The 20268-nt window shown below is 34.1% G+C and overlaps 1 protein-coding gene across 1 annotated transcript; it reads right to left on the bottom strand.

Moving 5' to 3' along the window:
• Window positions 1-126: 126 nt before the first annotated feature.
• LOC145670761 (uncharacterized) lies at window positions 127-19388 on the bottom strand. The gene is made up of 2 exons (XM_081739526.1): window positions 18863-19388; window positions 127-2078 (listed from the first exon to the last, which is right to left on the bottom strand). The coding sequence occupies exons 1-2, from the start codon at window positions 19333-19335 to the stop codon at window positions 779-781; spliced, it is 1773 nt and encodes a 590-aa protein (XP_081595652.1). The 5' UTR covers window positions 19336-19388; the 3' UTR covers window positions 127-778.
• Window positions 19389-20268: the final 880 nt, after the last annotated feature.

The following is a 20268-nucleotide window of genomic DNA, read 5'->3' as shown; positions in this document are numbered from 1 at the left end:
TTCCCACTTACATGCGTCTATAACCTTTTCAACCAAAATAAACCTGCAAGTGATATTTTGTAGCCCTTTTTTTCTATAGTTTTCTTCGTCAGTCATTTCTGCTAATTTTCCTATTTAATGAAAAAATACGTGAGAGGAACATTTATTTGTGATTCCCAGTTTGAACTTGAAGAAAGCAGATTTCTTGGAGGGAAATTCACAAATTGCAAGATATACAAATAAAGAAAGTCAAACGTAGAAGGGTGATCATCAGAGCAGAACGATATTATAATTCCGAATGTAGTTTTAGTGCATCCTGTCTAAACTGCTGCTAATATGTAGAAAAAACCATTATATCACAAATATCCGGCTATTTCTAATGTACTTTGAATATTGACAGGAAGAGACTCAATTGTTTTTGTGTTGTTTCTTAATTGCAGCATATTCTGGAGATTCTTATGGTTAAAGCGATTTTTAAAGAGTCCAGAAGAAGTGATCTTAGGTACAAAGCATCGGCAAAAACACTCATGTCAAGCAGGGACCTATGATCTGGTTAAATCTGCAAACGATAAAAGCGCCACCCTAACAATGAGAACAACAGACAGTTGACAATTTATATTGGCTATGCGTGTGAATTCACATTTTTTCTTTAAAGAGCTCTGGGTCAACATCCTCTAATTCCATTACGCACTCTCTACGTTTGTGAGCTTCTTCATCAGCAGAAAAATCCGTGATCCCAAGCGACATCTGAAAAATTGCTTTCGTCATTCACCGCGCTTATGAATTGAAACGTGTGCATTCAAATTTGATTTTCTAATAAATGCTTTTCCGCACGTTTTTTTTTTTTTTTTTTACCAAGATGCAGTAACATGTGACTTGTCAAATTACGTTTCCTAATAAATCCTTTACCGCACTCTTGACACGTATGAGCTCGTTTACCAGTATGCACTAACATGTGATTCGTCAAATTACAATTTAGTCTAAACCGCTTTCCACATAGCTGGCAGGCATGACATTTTTCACCTGCATGTGTAAGCAAGTGCGTTGACAAATGTGATTTTTGAGTAAAAAACTTATCACAAACTTTGCACTTGTGAGGCTTTTCGCCAGAATGTATTAGCATATGTTGTCTCAAATATGAACGTTGAACAAATCTCTTTCCACACACTCCACAATTATGTAGTTTTTCACTAGAATGAATTACCATGTGCTTTGCTAAATATACTTTGAGATTAAATCCTTTACCACACTTTTCACATGTATAACATTTCTCCTTTCCATGTGTTAAAACGTGTCTTCCCAAAGTTGAATTTTGAGTAAATCCTTTACCACACTCTAGACACTTATAAGGTTTATCACCTGTATGAATTAGCACGTGCTTTGCTAATGTTGATTTATCAATAAAACCTTTCCCACAAACATCACACTTATGACGTTTTTCACCGCCATGTATTAACTTATGACTTTCCAGGCTTGATCTTCGATTAAAACTCTTCCCACACTGTGGGCATTCGTGAGGTCTTTCACCAGTATGAATTAACATGTGTTTACCTATATGTGATTTTTCATTATATCCTTTTCCACAAATATCACACATATAAAGTCTTACACCTGTATGTAGTAATATGTGTTTTGATAAACCTGACTTTTGAGTAAATCCTCTACCACAATCTTTACACTTGTGAGGTCTCTCACCTGTATGAATTAGCATGTGTTTTCTTAACTTTGATTTTTGAATAAATTCCTTTCCACACATTTCACATTTAGGACGTGTTTCAACGGCATGTGTTAACATATGTGCTCTCAGCCTAGAAATTTGAGTAAATTCCCTTCCACACTTACGACATTTGTGAAGGTTTCTAGATGTATGTGCTAATAACCTATTAGCCAAGATTGAACTGTGAGTAACTGCTTTCCCGAATTCTTGAGATGCATGCTGTTTTCTACTTGTATGTGAAGACATACGTTTTGCAAAATGTGATCCAAGAGACCCAGGGCAAAACTCCTTGAAAGAATAAGATTTCACGTCTGAATGAAAAATTATATCCTTTCGTGTAATAAACGTACTTGCATTTCTGGAAACAGTATCTTTAGGGGACCTGTAACGAATTCAGTAAAAAAGGAAATACTAGGTGAATAGCATAATACACCATAGAAATAGAAATGCTTCCAGGTAAATACAGCAACAATGGGAAGGCAGTTATTTTGTATTCCATTCATTATTGCAATTTAAGTGTGAAGTGTTGCAAGACATTTATACGTTATATTTCGTGGTAAACTGAAGCCCCATACTCTTGTGCTATTACATAAAATTATGTAGAAACATGAAGAACTAATGAGAGGTTTCCATGTTATTTCTAATCGCAAACTAATACTATGTACTTTTTGTCATCTCAAGTTGTATCTACATTTATACATATGACATCACAGTTACCTCTAGTACATTCCAAGATACACATTTTACAGTATGGACTGAATATTTCACTATTATAGGTGAAAACTGAGGTACGAAGTCACTAAAGGTGTTTATGTATCATAAAATTAATTTTGTGAAGAAAATTTAGTAACTGTGTTAACTTATTGCTGTTACTACTACCAGAAACTGTTATTATAGTAACAATGAAACAAAAGAAGGCTATAACAATTTTTGAAAGTTTGCACAAAGTACGCAAACTCCAGCTGTATTTTAATCTCTACAAGGGCTTTTAATATCCTCGAGATGCTTTGAGTTACTAAATCTTAATTTTCATTAAACTTTTACGTCTATTGATAAATAACTATGTAGTTAGATGTGATATACATCTAAGCACTTTAACAAAGTAAAGCCTTTAGGTATGTAGATTTCACAATTCCTTGTAAATTTTCACCTATTTATAAAAGATACCTGATATTATGTGTAGATTTCGATGCTAAGGTAATGACGAAATGCATTGCCCTGTTCGTCTCCCTTGGGTGATTATTGATAGAGGTTTTCAGAATTTCGAGGGTTACTGTAATAAACTGATGTAATGAAGAAAACGAAATTCTATATCGGATATGCTCCACTGTTATTGCAGGGTATGTCAAACCATGCCCCACTAAGATTATTTGGTTCGGGAGAGACTTCACTGTTTACCATTTGTTACTTTAAAAGTTAAGAGGGAATGTCAAGTTAATGCTCCACTTTCGATGTTAAAAAAATCAAAGAAACACGTTATATATTATATTTTAAAAGTAAGGCAGATGAACGGTTTTAAAAAAAATCTAACGTGTTGGATGCCTACCATCAACTGGGATTTTATCATGTTAGTTTCATTTAATTGGGTAACATAAGGAATGAAGAAGATAAAAAAAGGAACATCAATAATAATCACCTTGCGAGTCACTCTCTCTCTCTTTCTTGTTAGAAAGAGACAACTTAACACATACGCTTGTTTTGGAAAATACAATGTTTAAGAGTGAAAAGAAGAACAATCTAGATATTCTTCTCAGTATACAATATTCACATCCAGATCGACTATTATTAGCTGACGAAATGGGTGAATCACGTAAGTCTCACACATCAGTTAATACTGGCCTTCAACAGTATTTTCTTTCTTTCCTTTTCTTATATTACTATTTTTATGACTAACACAACATGTTTAAATTGTACGCCAAAATAGGGTATCTGACGAGTAGATTATGTTACAGTTGTGAGATATGCAATATAAAATATGTACTAAAACTAGTGGACAAGTCATCTACTTTTTAAGGGACGAAAGTGACCAATTTGTGTAGTTTCTTCAATATATTTGGTCTAGGAATTAATTCGTGCGGGTGGACAAGAGATGGCGCAACGAACGGAGCGTCCCACAGTTCCGTGTATCCACACATGTGTTGCAAACCCCTGTCATCGCGTATCGTTCGTAGTATAGGGCAGTGGATTAAAGCGTCAACAACACCAGTTTGTAGTTAAGTGAACATGGCGCAATTTGTGCCTGATAAAGTGTTTTTGCGGGGTGTCCTGCTGCATTACTTTAACATGCAGAAAAGTGCGACTGAAAGTCATCGTATTTTGGTGGAAGTGTATGGTGACCATGCTCTAGCTGAGCGAATGTGTCAGAAGTGGTTTGCACGGTTTCGAAGGGGTGATTTCGGCTTGGCAGACCAAGAGCGAGCTGGACAGCCAAAAAAATTTCAAGACGAAGAATTGACAGCATTGCTCGAGCAGGATTCGTGTCAAACGCAGGAACAACTTGCAGCAGCATTAGGCATTGATCAAACAACAGTCTCCAAACGCTTGAAAGCAATGGGAATGATTCAAAAGATGTCACATTGGGTTCCACATGAATTGAAAGACAGAGACGTTGAAAGACGAAAAACCATTTGCGAATTGCTGCTTCAATGACAGAGCAGAAAGGGGTTTCTGCATCGAATTATTACGGGTGATGAGAAGTGGATTCATTACGAGAACCCTAAACGAAAAAAAGGCCTGGGTGAAACCAGGTGAACCAGGTCCATCACAACCAAAACGAGATATTCACTGTGCAAAGGTTATGCTGTGCATATGGTAGGATATGAAACGTGTGGTGTACTATGAGCTGCTGCAACCGGGTGAAACTATGAATGGAGAACGTTATCGACGACAATTAATGCGTTTGAAGCAAGCTCTGGCCAGAACACGACCAGAATGGGAGAACAGACATGATAAACTTATTGTTCAACATGATAACGCTCGCCCACATGTCGCAAAACCGGTCAAAACCTATTTAGAAAATGTCGGATGGGAAGTTTTACCCCACCCGCCGTATTCACCAGACGTTGCTCCTTCGGACTACTACTTGTTCGATTGCATGAACAACGATTTGATTGGACAGCGGTTTACTTCTTCAGAAGATATCGAAACATGGGTCTCGGACTGGATCGCTTCCAAGGATGAGGACTTCTTTCGCCACGGAATCCGTACATTGCCTGACAGATGGGCGAAAGTTGTGGCTAGCGATGGACAATATTTTTCTTAAGGTATTTATGTATTTTGTGTTTGTACTACAGCTTTAATGTGTGCGTACCAACCGCACGAATTAATTCCTAGACCAAATACAAAATTACTATATGATATACGATTATCATATAATATACGGACATCGGTTACACATCATCTAATGGAATTTCGTTATCACAGTTTAACTAGCATTCAGTTAATTCTAGAAAAACTAGGTTTTCATGTGGACGTCATGAAATGTTATTCAGCTGGGAACCCATAGATGTTAAACATATCACACTGACATATTTCCATATTTTAACATGTGCATCGTCTAAAAGTACAGAAAGTTTCGACACATGCGACATTAGAAATCTTTTCACGGAAAGTATTTTCGTCGTTTTCCTTCTAAATATCGCCACTTTTCCGTTCCTCACCTGTCCCCTTACCAATGTAGAGTATTCTTCTTCTTGGGAAAAATATAATAAAAATTAACTTCTTCCTCCTTAATTTATATTTATATGACATATTTAATTCCCTAGTTAATACATTAGAATGTTTACGGGACGAGGCTTTGTGGACAATCAGTCCAAGTATATTTACGTTGTATTAAGGGTTTCATACACGATATAACTTTTATTAACACACCCTTGAGTGAATAAAAATTATGATACTATATGTCGAATGCTGTGGTGAACACCCAACATTTACGAACCTTTATAACTCCAAAACCGAGAAAGTATTTCAGATTAAAATGAAGTTTAAGGAAATATCAACTTTCCCCAAATTTACCAACGCATTCTGGAAAGAGTACACATTTCAATTATATTATCTCAGGGAAAGTAAGTCTATCTTTTTAAAAATGCATTCTGAAACTAGTCAACACTTCAGTCCAGTAACAAATAGGAACAAGATCTTGCACAGTTCCCAAAAAGGGGAAAATACTCATACGCTTATACCTGATTGTATTTACTGATCGATCTGCGAAAATAATAATACAGAAAACTCAAGCTATGAATAGTTCTTTTGGATATTCTAACAAGTCTTACAAGTCTTATCTTCTTCACGAGGTATGCGACTTCCTGCCTATAAGAAGATGAACAATTTATTATGCATATTTTAGTGAAAATAGGAATGAAAACCAAAAAGAGTTAAATACTTGCTAGAGACCTGACCTTCATTTTTAGCTGTGATGGTAAGTTGGACTGCGTAATTCTAGCAGAAAATGAAAAACAAAGAAGGAAATAAAATATACCATTGACCGTTAAACATAGTATACTTCAGTTCACAAAACTTTACCTAGATCTATCACAATTCCCGTAGATCTCTAAAGAGACATTCTATTTATTAAAATATTTTAGTAAGTAACATTATACAATCGAAATGTTACCTATCTGGAGTGTTATACAAGGTGTTACTGAACTATACCGACAAACTGTAAGAGGTGATTCCTCACATCAAAATAAGAGAAAACGTTCATATAGACCTATGGCGAAAAGTGCATAGTTTTAGAGCTAGGACTGTCCAAAATCACCAAAAAAGCCAAATTTCAGCAGGCCCTATTTCGGATTCCAGAAAGTGTGGATAGTGGTCCTTTGTCAGCGTAAAGGAAGCCACGCACACACAATCAAAAAGTGCATAGTTCGTCAATTTTCAATAGGTATACTATTTATTCCCTACAGGGTGTAATTCTCAGATATGCTCTCAGTAGAGTTTTCAGATATTCTCTGATTTCAAGGAGAGTCCAAAGTAGGCAGGAGGTAAGCCTTGAACAATGGACAACCAATGCTTCGGAGGGAAGTGGGAAATGTTAGGAACCGGCAGCTCCATGTTTTTTGTCTACTGAATAATGTATGATGCGATGCATTTCGTCAAGGTATATTTCACGTTTTCTTTACTTATAAGCCTGAAAGAAAACATTGCAGAATACGTTTTCCCGAGTACGAGAAATTATGCTGCTGACGATCCTTAACAATTCCGACATCGCGTCAAAAGATTCTGTGTTTACTGCCATCAAACCTTATCGTTTGCCTACTTTCGAACAATCATAAAGTCAGAGCATATCAAAATTCGGTTGATGGCATGTCTGGGAATTTCACTCTGCATGGAATACTCTGTACACCCAGTGAAAATTCATGAAATGTGCATTTTTGGATTTCATACGCGTGACTTCCTTTATGCTGATAAAGATCTCCATCCACAGTTTCTGAAATTCGAAGTAGGGCCTGTTGAAATTTGGCTTTTGGCGATTTTGGACAACCCTAGCTCTGAAACCAAGCACTTTGCCCCACAGATCCATACGAACTTTTTTATTTTGATGCAAGGAAACGCCTCTTACAGTTTGTCGGTATAGTTCATTAACACCCTGTATATTAAAAAAAGGAAAAATGAAAATCACTTTATCGTAAGTTCTAAATATTGTATGATATACAAGCCAGGCAGTCCCGCTTTAAAATAGCTTGGTTTGGAGCCAGGTGAGAACTAATAGACAAAGCACGTTTCACATCACACATGTCCTCTTGTATTTGCAGATGCAAATATCATTACCAATTAAATAAAAGGTACATATTAACATAAACAGTTATCGTGACATACTTAATGAATGCTGTAAAAAGTAGTCTGTAAAAAGTTGCTATAAGAACAGACTCTGAGTCGACCTCCTGTGCTATAATATAGAGCTGGACAGTCATATTTACATTGTTGTTCTTTTACACATGTTTTTACTGTAATTATGAGTATTGCATTAAGGTTCAAGATGCAAATATAAAGAAGGAAGGAAAAGTCAGCTGGAAAGAGAAAATAAGAAATAAAGAAGTTAAATGAAGAAGAATACCGAACTTGGTAGCAAAAAGGAAAAGTAATTGTCCAGGCTAGTGTTCGAGGATAGATTGCCTTATAACAGATACTGAGCAAGGATTAGTTTCTGGAACGGAAAAGAGGGGAAGAACGTGGCATCTCCTGGACGTACGAAGATGGAAAATTACTGTTAACTATTATCAAAAAATTCGATGTAAAGTGTATGTCTTAAATTGCACGTTTTCACCATCTCAATGTTGTAGTAATGTCGAAACACTTTGATTCCTGTTATGATGAAACATTAAAGAAATACATGCAGACAATAACCCAGGAAATTGAAATTTAAAATTACCACGCAGAAGACACACAAAAAGGGAAAAACAAGAAGGGAGAATGGTCTACAGTGATTCGAACAATTAACTGGCGCTCATTCCTACTGGAATCTGGTATTTCAGACTAAATTTTCTAAACTCGTGTACCAAATAATTTTAGTAACTTCATTGCTCTCTTACTCGTTTTGTTTTACTTGATTTTTTCATAGATTTCCTTTAAGGTAGCGATACGAACACGGAAACTTAGACGACAGTTAAAATTCCAAAGGCTGGCCCAACGGGAATAGGAATTTTAACGCCCTGATTGAGCATTGAGGTTATATGTTATGTAAAACTACAAATATATTTTCAGATATGTTTTCAAATATATTTATATATAAAGTACTAATACACATTGTAGGTTGCCATGTATGGTGTTTTATTTACTCTCCTCGATATTTAAAGAATAAAAATATGGCAGGCGTTTCTAGCCGTTAGTCTGCGAAGTCATGATATGTAGAACGCGCCCTCAAACGTACGTTTTATACATATTTTCTCTTCCTTAAATTACTTTGTATAGACTTTTTGTTATGAAATTTAAAAAAGGGAAGAATATTAATGTAAGCGAACAGAATTGAAGCCACTGGCATTTAGACACTGAAGAAAGCTAAAACTTACGAAATAAATAACAATTGCGTTAACGATGTCCTTCATGGGAGAAACAAACATTAAAGTACAATGATATAACCAAACTTGCCACTTTACCCTATACATGAAAAAGGATTAGAATTTTCAATAATGTTAACAACTTTTAACATTTACAGTATCCTTACAACAGATAAACCTCAATTTTTGGTTTCTAATTTTGACAAAAACGATGACAAGTATTTAAAAATGCACTTTCTTAGGAGACTCTCTTATTGTCTTGATTCTGGCGCAACATGATCCATAACTACTCAAGTGGTCTGATGCGTTTAAAACAACGTTGGGCATCCTTAATCTAGCAAGGCAATATTCACTACATTTTACAGTTTATATATATTGAAGTGTATCCAGGGCATGATCAAGTGGTTATTAGATCTGGACGTTAGAGCAATTGTAAACCGAGATTTCGTCTTCTAAGATTAACTTGTTTCAAACAGTTAACCGGAACGAAACCGAACCGAGAAACTCTTCTCTGTCTCATCGACCATTTCTGTGTTCTCCTAGAAATATTAAAGAAAAAACATTCAGAGTCGTAATTTCGTTCTAAAATCAAACACTAGAACCAAAACTACTTAAAAATATGAATCACTATACATCTTAAGAAACTATTCTAAATATGAAATAATATGCTGAAAAGTGTCAGTTTAGTCTTTGTTTTCAAAACAAAGAGAACCAAATAACGGCTCGATTTCTCCTTTAAATCCTTGCATGTTTGTATACGTTTTCTTTATAAATTCAGATTTGAATTCTCCGGATTATTGCTTTTACATAACACTTCAGTATTTTATCATGTACGAAAATACTTTATTACAAAATTTGAATCGTAAAAATATGTTGTATTCTAAATACACTTCCTATCGAGTCTCTTCTCTTCCTGCTGTACTGTTGTCTCTAAGTTGTGATTTAATCGTTGGTTCCAAAGATGCGGGTCCCGGGTTCGATTCCCGATGAGTTAATTAAAGAAATGAAATGAAATGAAATCTTTGAGTTTTACGTCCCACGGTTATGCCGGTTAGGCTAAAGGAGACGGTGATAATGAGAGATGAGTGAAAATGGTGGAATGAAGAAAGTGGGAGGAAACGGGAGTACCCCGAGAAAACCCACGAGCACGGTGTTTGTCCACCACAAAGTTCACTTGGCGGGGGCTGGGATCGAACCCGGGACCCCAAGCACCAGAGGTGAACGCTCTACCACTGAGCCACCGTGCCCCCCCGAGTTAATTAAAGAATTTATCCTTGTTTGCAGTATTGATATTTCTCATGTACAATAAAATGAAAAATATTCAATTGTTCTCGGTCGTAGGGTTGACACGACGCTCTTTAGTGCACACACTATAGTGCTATTGATATTTCATATATGCACAATGACGTCAGCCGAATCGACCTTGATTCGTTTTCCCTGCGAACGTAAGGAGTTTCGCAAGCAATTGCTGAATATATCACACATATCTTTAGTATGTGTCCAGAAATGCCATTGACCAAATACAAACGTTCTTGCTTCCTAGTTCTTGCTCACAATGTTTTACTGCTTCATCATTATCTTCTACTACTACTCCTTCAAATAATAATAAAAATATTTCGTTCGCCATTTTTAATTCCTCCATTCCACCCGTTTAACGATATTTTATAATTTGGAGAAATTATCTACTATATTTTTATGTATAATTTGTTAAGATATAAATGTGACGCAACAATAACAGTAATTCTCTTACCCACAGAAAGGGTGGTAGTATGAATCGTAATGAAGACAAGCAATCCTACGTATTTTATTATGGACACAACTTTTAACCTTACTCATATCATTAGTGTTCTTTTACATTGTCAGGCCTTTATAGTAAACTAATCTTTGCAGATTTATTTCTGTTCTGAGCCTTACTTTTTTAAGGAATCAAGATTTTCTATCTTTATATAATCCAAGAGCGGTCTTTATATAATCTTCTCATTCTCCTCTTTCTCACTCAAGAAACTAAACCTTCCAAAGTATCTCTTGTAAGTAATTTATCCTTGGATAATGTTCTAGCCAATTTATTTTCCTTTTTGTCATCAACTTCAGTATTCTTTCTTCACTTAGGCTTCTCAGAACTTATTTATTTTATCTTGCCAACTGATTTTTCCATCCTTCTCCATATCTACATTTCGAACCTTATAACGGATATAGTAATTACAGTAAAATTCCTGTATAAAAATACAATAACTTATGACTGGCCAACTCTGCATTATAACACTGAATGGAAGACTCGAAACCCTTTTTTATCGCCACTTTTTCTAAAGTTGGCCTTTATAAGTATGTCATGATAATTGTTTATGTGTATATTTAACTTCTATTTCATTAGAAATCATAATTGCATTTCCAATAGCAAACGGATATTTTTTGTGTGGGGCCTGTTTTCTTATTAGTTCTCATTCTGCCCCGAAACAAACTATTTGAATACAGGGCTGCCTGGCTCTTTTATCATAGAATATTTACAGCTTATGGAAAGTTACTCTTATTTTACCGTTTATTTACATAAGTATCACTACCCCAGACAAATAATATGTCCAAATTAATTTTCTTAAGTCCTTCAATTTCCGTAACCTCTCTTCAAGTGAAATTTGAGAATCTCAATGTAAAAGTAATTGGATCTTTTTTCTCTGAAAGCTGTTCTTTCCGAAAAGACAACAGTTGATAATAACTGATTGAATGACGTATTATCAGTTTATACTATTGACCCTTGTCTCCGACTTTTGATTCTCGAGTTACGTCACAGTATTATTTCTTACTTGTGGAAATCTTGTACTCTTTTTCATTAGAAAATTACCAAATTAAAAAAAAAAACATGTCGAGCAATTGTTAAGGAAAAGGCGAAAAAAATAAGCAAATTAATCATAAAGCTGCTAGCACTACTGTCCGTTTTTTAGTAAGTGATGGGCATCTGTGATATTTGTGATAGTAAAGAAAATGGTTATTTTTCCAGTGAAAGTACTTTGTATCAAATATAATTTTTTGATTTGTCAATTTTATATGATTAATTGGTTAACAAATATGTTTGCAATAGATGCATTTTATCTGGTATGAAATTGGTATAAAGGCTTGTGTGTGCCTATATAGGTCGGAGACCACATCCATCATAATTTCGCTGATTATTCTACAGATGTTAAAGCGAGAAGTCTTATAAGCATTTGTATTGGAACTTAAAAAAATATATAGTAACGAACACCAATTTTAACACGAAAGCATTGAATTTGAAGCTTAAATTTGTAACATAACTTTTAATAATTTTATCATATCTTCATATTCAGAAAACAAAAAATATGAGACTGACTTTCGAACTCCAAGTTATTTACGAAGACTCAGTGCCTCATGACACTAAACCGCCGTCGTCACAAGCACTTCTTGTAGCGAATCTCGGTTAATTTTTTGAACTATTTCTGGAAGTTCTTTGTTTTTTGTGAAATAAGTGCTCATGCTTCTGTTACGAATTCTTGCGAACAGAAGGATAGGAAACTAATTCAACCTGTGATTACCCGAAATCGGACACTCATAAATAAACTTACCATCTTAGAAATAACCAACCCACCCTCGTTCATTCACTTCCAGAGAATGTTTTCTGATATTTTGTTATTGATTTTTGACCTACTAACAGCCTAAATAGATTTTCGTTAATAAATATATTATGATTGCATGCGTATTACTGACGCGATGTCACTCAATTATCATAGACATTTCTATTTCATTATTTGTGTAATAATATGTGATCTCTTTCTATTGTAAAGATAACCTATACATATAGTGAAATAAATTTTCTTATATTGCACTTTAAGTAATTTAATAAAATTCATTCTTCAAAATTCAACTGTCAATAAACAACTATATAATACGATAATCTGGACTTGTCATAATGTTATGAAATCGAGCTTCAACGAATGCGAAAATTTTCCTTTCCTCGACGCGGTCTTGCATGTGAAGTGTTTACAGTTGAGAAGATATCTTCCGAATCTTGTAAACAGACAGTTTCTCATTCATACTCAATTTGCAAGTAATGGTATAACAGCTCGCACATTAAGAAAGACCCTTGTAGCTGTGTGATAGGCGTACTCCAATATCTACATTTATTGCCGTGATTATAGCAACAGCTATTACATACATTGTTATATATACAAAGCAAATTTCTCCTAAATTATTCGTTATAAACTTCAGAATTTCACAGACTAATAGTTTTGGTGCCACACATAGTAATCACAATTCACTGAACGGGACGTATGGATTACAGACGCAAGTGAAACTGCATTCTGTTTCCCAGATAACTTTGTATGAAAAACGAAAAATGCTCAACACCACCATTTCTCAATAAACCATCGCAACTGTACCCGCCAATTGTGTATATATTACAGTGTGGTACGGACCATATGATAACAGCAAACTGTACCTATGGAAACATCGTTTTCGCATGTGTTATCAATTCAATCATGAAACACAAATAACCTAACGCTTTAATAGACGATATATAGAGAGAAAGTTAGCACGAAAGCTCTCACGTCCTAAGTATAACGAATTCAAGTATCAGCAGTAAGCGGACAAACAAAATAAAAAAAATCCTTTGCCTTAGCAATCAGACAACAAGCTTTATTAAGTTATGTGGTGAAATTTTGATCAGCAAACTTGCAAAATGTCATAAGATATGTGATTAGGTTTATATAACTAGAGACAGAAATTATTGCTTATCATTACTGTAACGAGTAATGTGAAACAATCGAATGCATGTATAAACAAAATGACCCTCTACCCTAAAGATGACCAAAATTTACAACACACGATGTGTAGACCAAGATGAAATATTGCCTTGTCTGTAGTAATAAAATACTATTAATAAGAAAGAAAAATAGAAAACAATCTGAAATTAGACAAGGGTGAAAGATAACCTAGCAAAATTCACACGTGCAAAGCCTACATAAAAAATTTCTCTTAAAGTACAGCGAACAGTATTAATTAGGATTATAGTTACAATAACGGAAAAGTGTTGCATGAGCCTATTTGAATGTTATTTAGTCCTGAAGTCGGTATTAGCATAGAAGAATATATGGGGATTTTATTCCATTCAAAATATATGAAAATATCTCGTTTGAAATTCGATGTTCAGTTAGCACAAAATAAAGAACACTGCAATTGTTAAGTGTGTATCTTTAAGATATATTTTAGATGTATGCCAGAAATGGTCTACTTATGTTATTCTTAAACACACGTAAATAGTAAATTCATTCATGACCAATCACAGCAAAGAAAATGCTCATTACACATGCATGGAAATTATTAAATAATGATACGTATACCGACTTGATTGATTGATTTTGAGTTTTACGTCCTGTTCAGCAGCGAGGCTATATGAAACGTGGACCTACTGATTACCGTGGAATCCGAAGCACATGAGCTCCCGCCGGGAATCGAACCCGGGTCTCCCGCGCCAAAGGCGCGTACGATAACCGCTTAGCCACGGAGGAGCTCCGTATACCGACTTAACATAATAAATTAGGTTCACTAATTGGTTAGCAGAGTCGCTGCAACAAATACAAAAGAAAAGTCATACACAGAAATCTTTACCAGATATACATACTAATTATTGTATACAGTTAAGAACATAATTTGCAGCCACTGTTATCACGTAAATATCACATAATGCCCTCCTTAACAAAGAATGTTTGTGGTATCCAAAAACAAGACACAGAAAACTGCCTTACAGCCTGCAGCATTCTTTTCGTACAATCATTTTTTTCTTTTCGTACGAATCTTATCAAACAGAAATCAATAGGTAGTACAGTACTATAAATTAAGTGGTTCAATTTATTTCCCAGTGACAAGTATTAAAATTAACTTTTGCTTGATGTCGGAAAATGAGATTAACAACAATTTCCCCCTTCAATGCCATAAACCCAGTCTTATATTACCATTTTCTGAGAATTGGGAATAAAATATCACAAACTGTTTGCCTTACGCTCCTTATCCTACCAATAAGAAAGCTTTCTTTCTTTTTATTTTTGTTTGTCCGCTTGTAAAGAAACTGATCTTATAACAAACGTGATCAATAAGTACATGGTAACGAGTTAAGAATAGTATCATCACAAATATAAACGTGAGTAATACTACTACTATTTTAATAATAATAATAATAATAATAATAATAATAATAATAATAATAATAATAATAATAATAATAATGACAATATAACAAGCTGAAAAAGATAAAATATGTGTAGAAAATGATATAGAGAAGAGTGTACTTTAAAACAGAAAAATGCAAATGCAATGTAAAGAGTATACTATTATTTACAAAAATTTAATTGTAAAAATTAATATTGAAGAAACTAAAAATTTGAAAATCCACAATTCTTCAGTAATAAATAAATTATTAGAATTGAGATTCACACAAAACACATTACAGACCCAGAGTACACAACGATGTATTGCAATTCTGCATAATGTACAAGTCTCGTATGCAAAGCTGTACAAAATATATAATGGTGAATTTTAAAACATTCCTGTCCTGAATAAAATAATAACAAATAGAAAGTATATAACACCTATATTTAGCACAATTAGCCAGCATTCTTCCAAGGAAAGACGATTGGAGCGGGCACATCTTGCGAACAAATTATTTTCTTCATACCGCCATACAAAGAATGGTGGAAGGGAAGAAAAAAAGAAAACTGATCGATGACTTGAAAAATATAATAAAATATTGGGAGTTAAAGGAGGAAGCTGAAGATTGAGAAACGTGGAAGAAACATTTCCAGGTTTAAGCGGAAAATAAATAAAAAAAAATGAAAGAAAATTAGAATACACCACTCTAGTCCCAGGGCTGCCAAAAGGCAGAATAAATAATAATAATAAGTGAATGAGTTGGTTTTGAGTTTAACGTTCATTCTGTTGAGTATTGAAGAGTGGGAAATGTAAGATTAGACAACAAATGACTAGTTTACTAACGCTAGGTACGTTTAGTAGTAAGAAAGAAAGAAAGAAATGCATTTACCTGTCGTTATACTGAATTTGATTGCAATGGTAAGTTAGATTCATATTACGATAGCTTGTGATTTGAAGATAAGAGTATGGCATTATTCGTCAGCGTATTTAGATTATGTCCAAGTTTATTAACTGAATAAATAAGATAAGTGATTAATAAGAATTCATGATAATTACTTGTAGTAATTTAGCTACTTCGATTTAGCAGCTGATCAGTGCAACTAGCTGCTCCCAATCTTTGATAGTCCTATTCTACATTTCATCACATTTCAGGAGCGAGGCTATATGAGACGTTGACCTACAGAATAACGCGGAGTACGAACCACATAAGCACTCGCCGGCAATTGAAACTGGGTCTCCTATGCCGCAAGCGGGTACGCTGACCGCTTAACCACATAGGAACTCCCTACTCACAATAATAATCACTAACAAAATGTGTTCTAGTTGTGAAGTTTACTATCTGCTCTTAAAGAAAAGTACTTATCACGGATGGAACCTATAACGTAAGTACTGCGTTCAATTTAGATGTTTCACACGGTCAATTATTTAATAGTGAATCCACAAAAGTCCCATCTATAAAATACAAATAACAAACATTTTCAGAGTGTAGCTTAAAAAATCCCAGTGAAAGGAGTACGAGGTTTGCACCTGAAATATTTATAATAAAATTAACAAAGGCTATTATTCATCATGCCTGGAATGTGCAAGGTCCCTACTGTGTTACTATTGAACACTTTAGTTTTTAATATCAGTTAGACATAAAGATACCAGAAAATTGTCCAATACATTCCATATTTAAAATTAAAGAACAAACAAAAATTCGTAAATCCCGTTGTAATACAAATGAAATAATGAACATTTAAAGGACACTCTGTAAGAATTCTGAAGCTTAATAAAATAAATTAGTATTCTGAATTTGTACGAAATATACCTAAAATCTACGTAACACCCTTTAGCTTTTAAGTCAATATAATTTTTTGAAAATATCTAAGTTTACATGATATGAAGCGCTCTGGATATTTTAGGTGATTTGAGTATCCAAGAAGGTGCAATACAAATTTCTCCCGTGTTACATTCACCAATACCCATCACAATCCACTAAGGCTACTATTTACTTCAACCTTCTATGAACTAATATGACCTATCACTGTTCGCAACCACTGTGGTCCAACGTTACCTACTCGGATCGATGTCCAACACCACTTGTAGAGAAAGAGCATATACACGATAACATTCCTCATGTGTCTTTTATTTCGTTAATATATGATTGAATTCAATTTTATGTGGTGAAAGGAAGAAAACACATGAAACGCTTACAATTTGTTATTGATCGGAGTGTGAGTCCCAACACTTAATAACTCAAACGTCCGCTTTCCTCCACCGTAAAAGTAGATGAGGTCATAACGATATAAGCAGGGTCGCATATTGAGTATAGGAAGCCTACACGCAGGAGAGACAAAACTGCCTAAAGAGAAGTTCTAGTGATGGTAAGATTAGAAAGCATTTGCTACATATTTCAAACACTGTAGTTGAAAGTTTTATATATTTCCATTCTTCATGGTTCCATTTTTTCATCTCATCTTCTGCCAAAATCCTCGGCTCTAACTCGTGCGCTACGCATTAATCTCTGGTAAACTTGTTAGTATAAGCTTTGCCACGAAAGAAGTTTGCAGATAATCCCTATATATTTTTCATAATTTTGAACTAAGCAAAACTAATATTCTTTCCGTGTACAAGAGAACACAAACAAACATTCCGTTATCTAATTACACATTAATCTACTTCTAGTAAATAACGGTTCAACTGACTCTCAAGGAACAGATATCCAACAAACGTTCTTAAAAATACAACTCAATTCCTAATTTACATAACTTAAAACTGAGTTACTGAATTTCCTGCTACAGATCATTCAAACAATTTAATAATTATTTAATGAACGGACTACAGCACACATCCTAATATCATGTTTTCCTGCTCTTCCATTAAACAATTATAGAGCACAGCCCACAAATGTCTCTTATTAAACGATGTTGTAACGAATCATCATATAACATGGAATATAATATCCTAAAGTTATAACTTGATATTTCGTTACAGAAAAAGTATTAGTTTCTTGGTCTAAGTAGAATGAAGTATCGAAGCAAAGTATTCGTTTGGAAAAATCGAAGCAGCAGAATTAAAAAGCAGGAGTTGACCATTCTATTAATAACCACGCTAGACCCGTAACAAGGTCAGTGTTGAAAAAACCGACGAAAGCTTTCTTTAAGGAAAATAATATTTTGCCGGCAAATGACACACAAGTAGCAAGAAAAGCCCTTCATCTATAACCTTTGCCCGGATACACCGTCATATGATTAGGCCCGCCATCATAAGATATAAACTTCTGAACCACGAAGCTTTACCAGTGAAGTCAATTAAGCCATATTTTAAAATATTTGCAAAATTTGTGGTTGGCCTAGTTTGTGATAAGACATGCATGAATATTAGAACAATCACAATACGTGAAATATTTTCGTAACGTTAACAATAAAAAGTGAACTCAATAATTTCTTTGTGTGATCCCGGTTCGGAATTATTTATTAGGGTGTTCTGTTATAATACAAAAATTTGAGCTTTTGTTATGACAACATTTTCAGAGGAGAAATGTGTTGATTCCTATAATAGAAAACATATTACCAAAATTTCTGCCCCCACACCTTTCCCATATAAAAAAAATAAAAACACTTTCTATTGCACTTAGTATTTTAAAAGACTCGTATTAAGTAGTCCTGAGACCTGACAACAGTTTATATCTTGTCTAAAGTATTACTGATTCTTGTACTCGCGAGCAACGTATTATATAAAGAACTGCTCTTTACTTTGCTAAGAACACTGTCAATACTCAACCCTCACCATCTACGCTTGATATAAGAAAGGGGTTTACAGTATATTATTGTTACGTTTGGATTTTATTTCACTGTTGAACTGTCTCACCTCTTACAAACTAAGAAATAGGTTGCGTTCTTTTATGTATTCAAATTTTTGCGATACATTAACGAAGTTTATGGTAAACAAAAAAGGAATTTTTAACGAAGTATTGGACTTGTTGAAAAGAAGTATTTAAACCAAACTTAACTGATGAAAAAAAAAAGTTTAAACGTACCTGAGGCCCTGAGCACTATTCCATGTTTCACGATTATTTTCTTGCACGTCCTTTTCGTGATTGTTTCTGTCTCGAATACTGACAGACATATGGTTACTTGAATCTTTCGTGTTGTGTGCAAAATCCGAGAAATTTGGCTTGATGTTACTGTGACAACGTTTGGCATTTAGAAGTACAACAGCAGGTGATAAACGCTTGACCAAACATACTGCTTTCGAAGTAAGTTTCCAATCTGATGTTATTTCTTCCTCATTTCTCTCTAAAGAGATATTCTGTGCTTCCTTAGCACTTTCTCGTTCCTTACATTCCAAGCTTACTGTAAGATCTTTAAAATCGTAACTGTTACTAGTACATTGTTTATAATTGCATTCTTCAAATGACTCGTTTTCTGTTTTTATTTCAACTCTAATAGGAATGTTCTCTCTTTCCATTTCAATTTTATCAAAAGCAAAGCTGAAATGATGAGAATCCATTTCGCTAACATAAAAATTGTTCAGCAGGGAGGTATAAAACCTTCAGCAATCAATGTTTAAGAAAAAGAAACAAATCTGAAAGCAATAAGAAAAATATTCGTTTTAACAGAACTGGTAAACAAGCAGGGAAGACAGCGGAAAATAGCACTTGAGATTAAACTAATGGTGGAAATTATTTGGCATCAGACTAGGGATGCAAAAGGTATTAAAACCAATATTTTAAAATATCCGAAATTTCGCTACCACTCATACTAAAATGTCGAAATGCTGAAAATATCCAATTTTTTAAATTTATTTTCTCTGTTCTTAAAGCAAAACTTAATCTCTTTATCTTCTGCTTTGCATAAGGTATATTATAGTGCTATATTATCTTTAATCTATATTATTATATTTTTGTTATACATAAGTACAAGTTATTGCAATACAATTCTTACTATTTTTTTTTCTTTTTATTTTTGCACGAGGGTAGAAGACCCCGGCACTAAACTTTTCTCTACTATATTACTAGATTATACTTCTTAAACAAAATATGAAAATCAATGTGATACAAATATTCTACTTTAAAATATATAACAATTTTAAGACTAGTGTAATATTTTAAAGATCAATTTCTTTGTTCTCTCCAGCCATTCGCCTTTACTCAAATACATGTAGTGCTAACAATTTCTAGATAAATTTATTTTGTTGTCGTACTTAATGTTTTAATTTCTTTCTTTTGCCTTTTTTTTATAGGTATTTTCAAATTTCCAGTATTTTTCACATGATTCTGTTTCATTTCATTTGTTATATAGTAATTTATTGTATTTCTTGGTTTATTTGTTGTACTTGTATTTAGCGTCCATTTTAGTACAATGTTATATGGAACATCGAGCTACTGGTTAATGTTGGATCCTAAAAACTTGAGCTGCTACCAGAACTAAAGCTGTCTTTTGC

Source organism: Thermobia domestica, chromosome 14 (assembly GCF_964235325.1).
Source record: "Thermobia domestica chromosome 14, izTheDome1.hap1.1, whole genome shotgun sequence".
NCBI classification, from domain to species: Eukaryota; Metazoa; Arthropoda; class Insecta; order Zygentoma; family Lepismatidae; genus Thermobia; species Thermobia domestica.
Note: the sequence above shows the minus strand (reverse complement) of the source record. Positions and strands in the feature narration are given on the sequence as shown.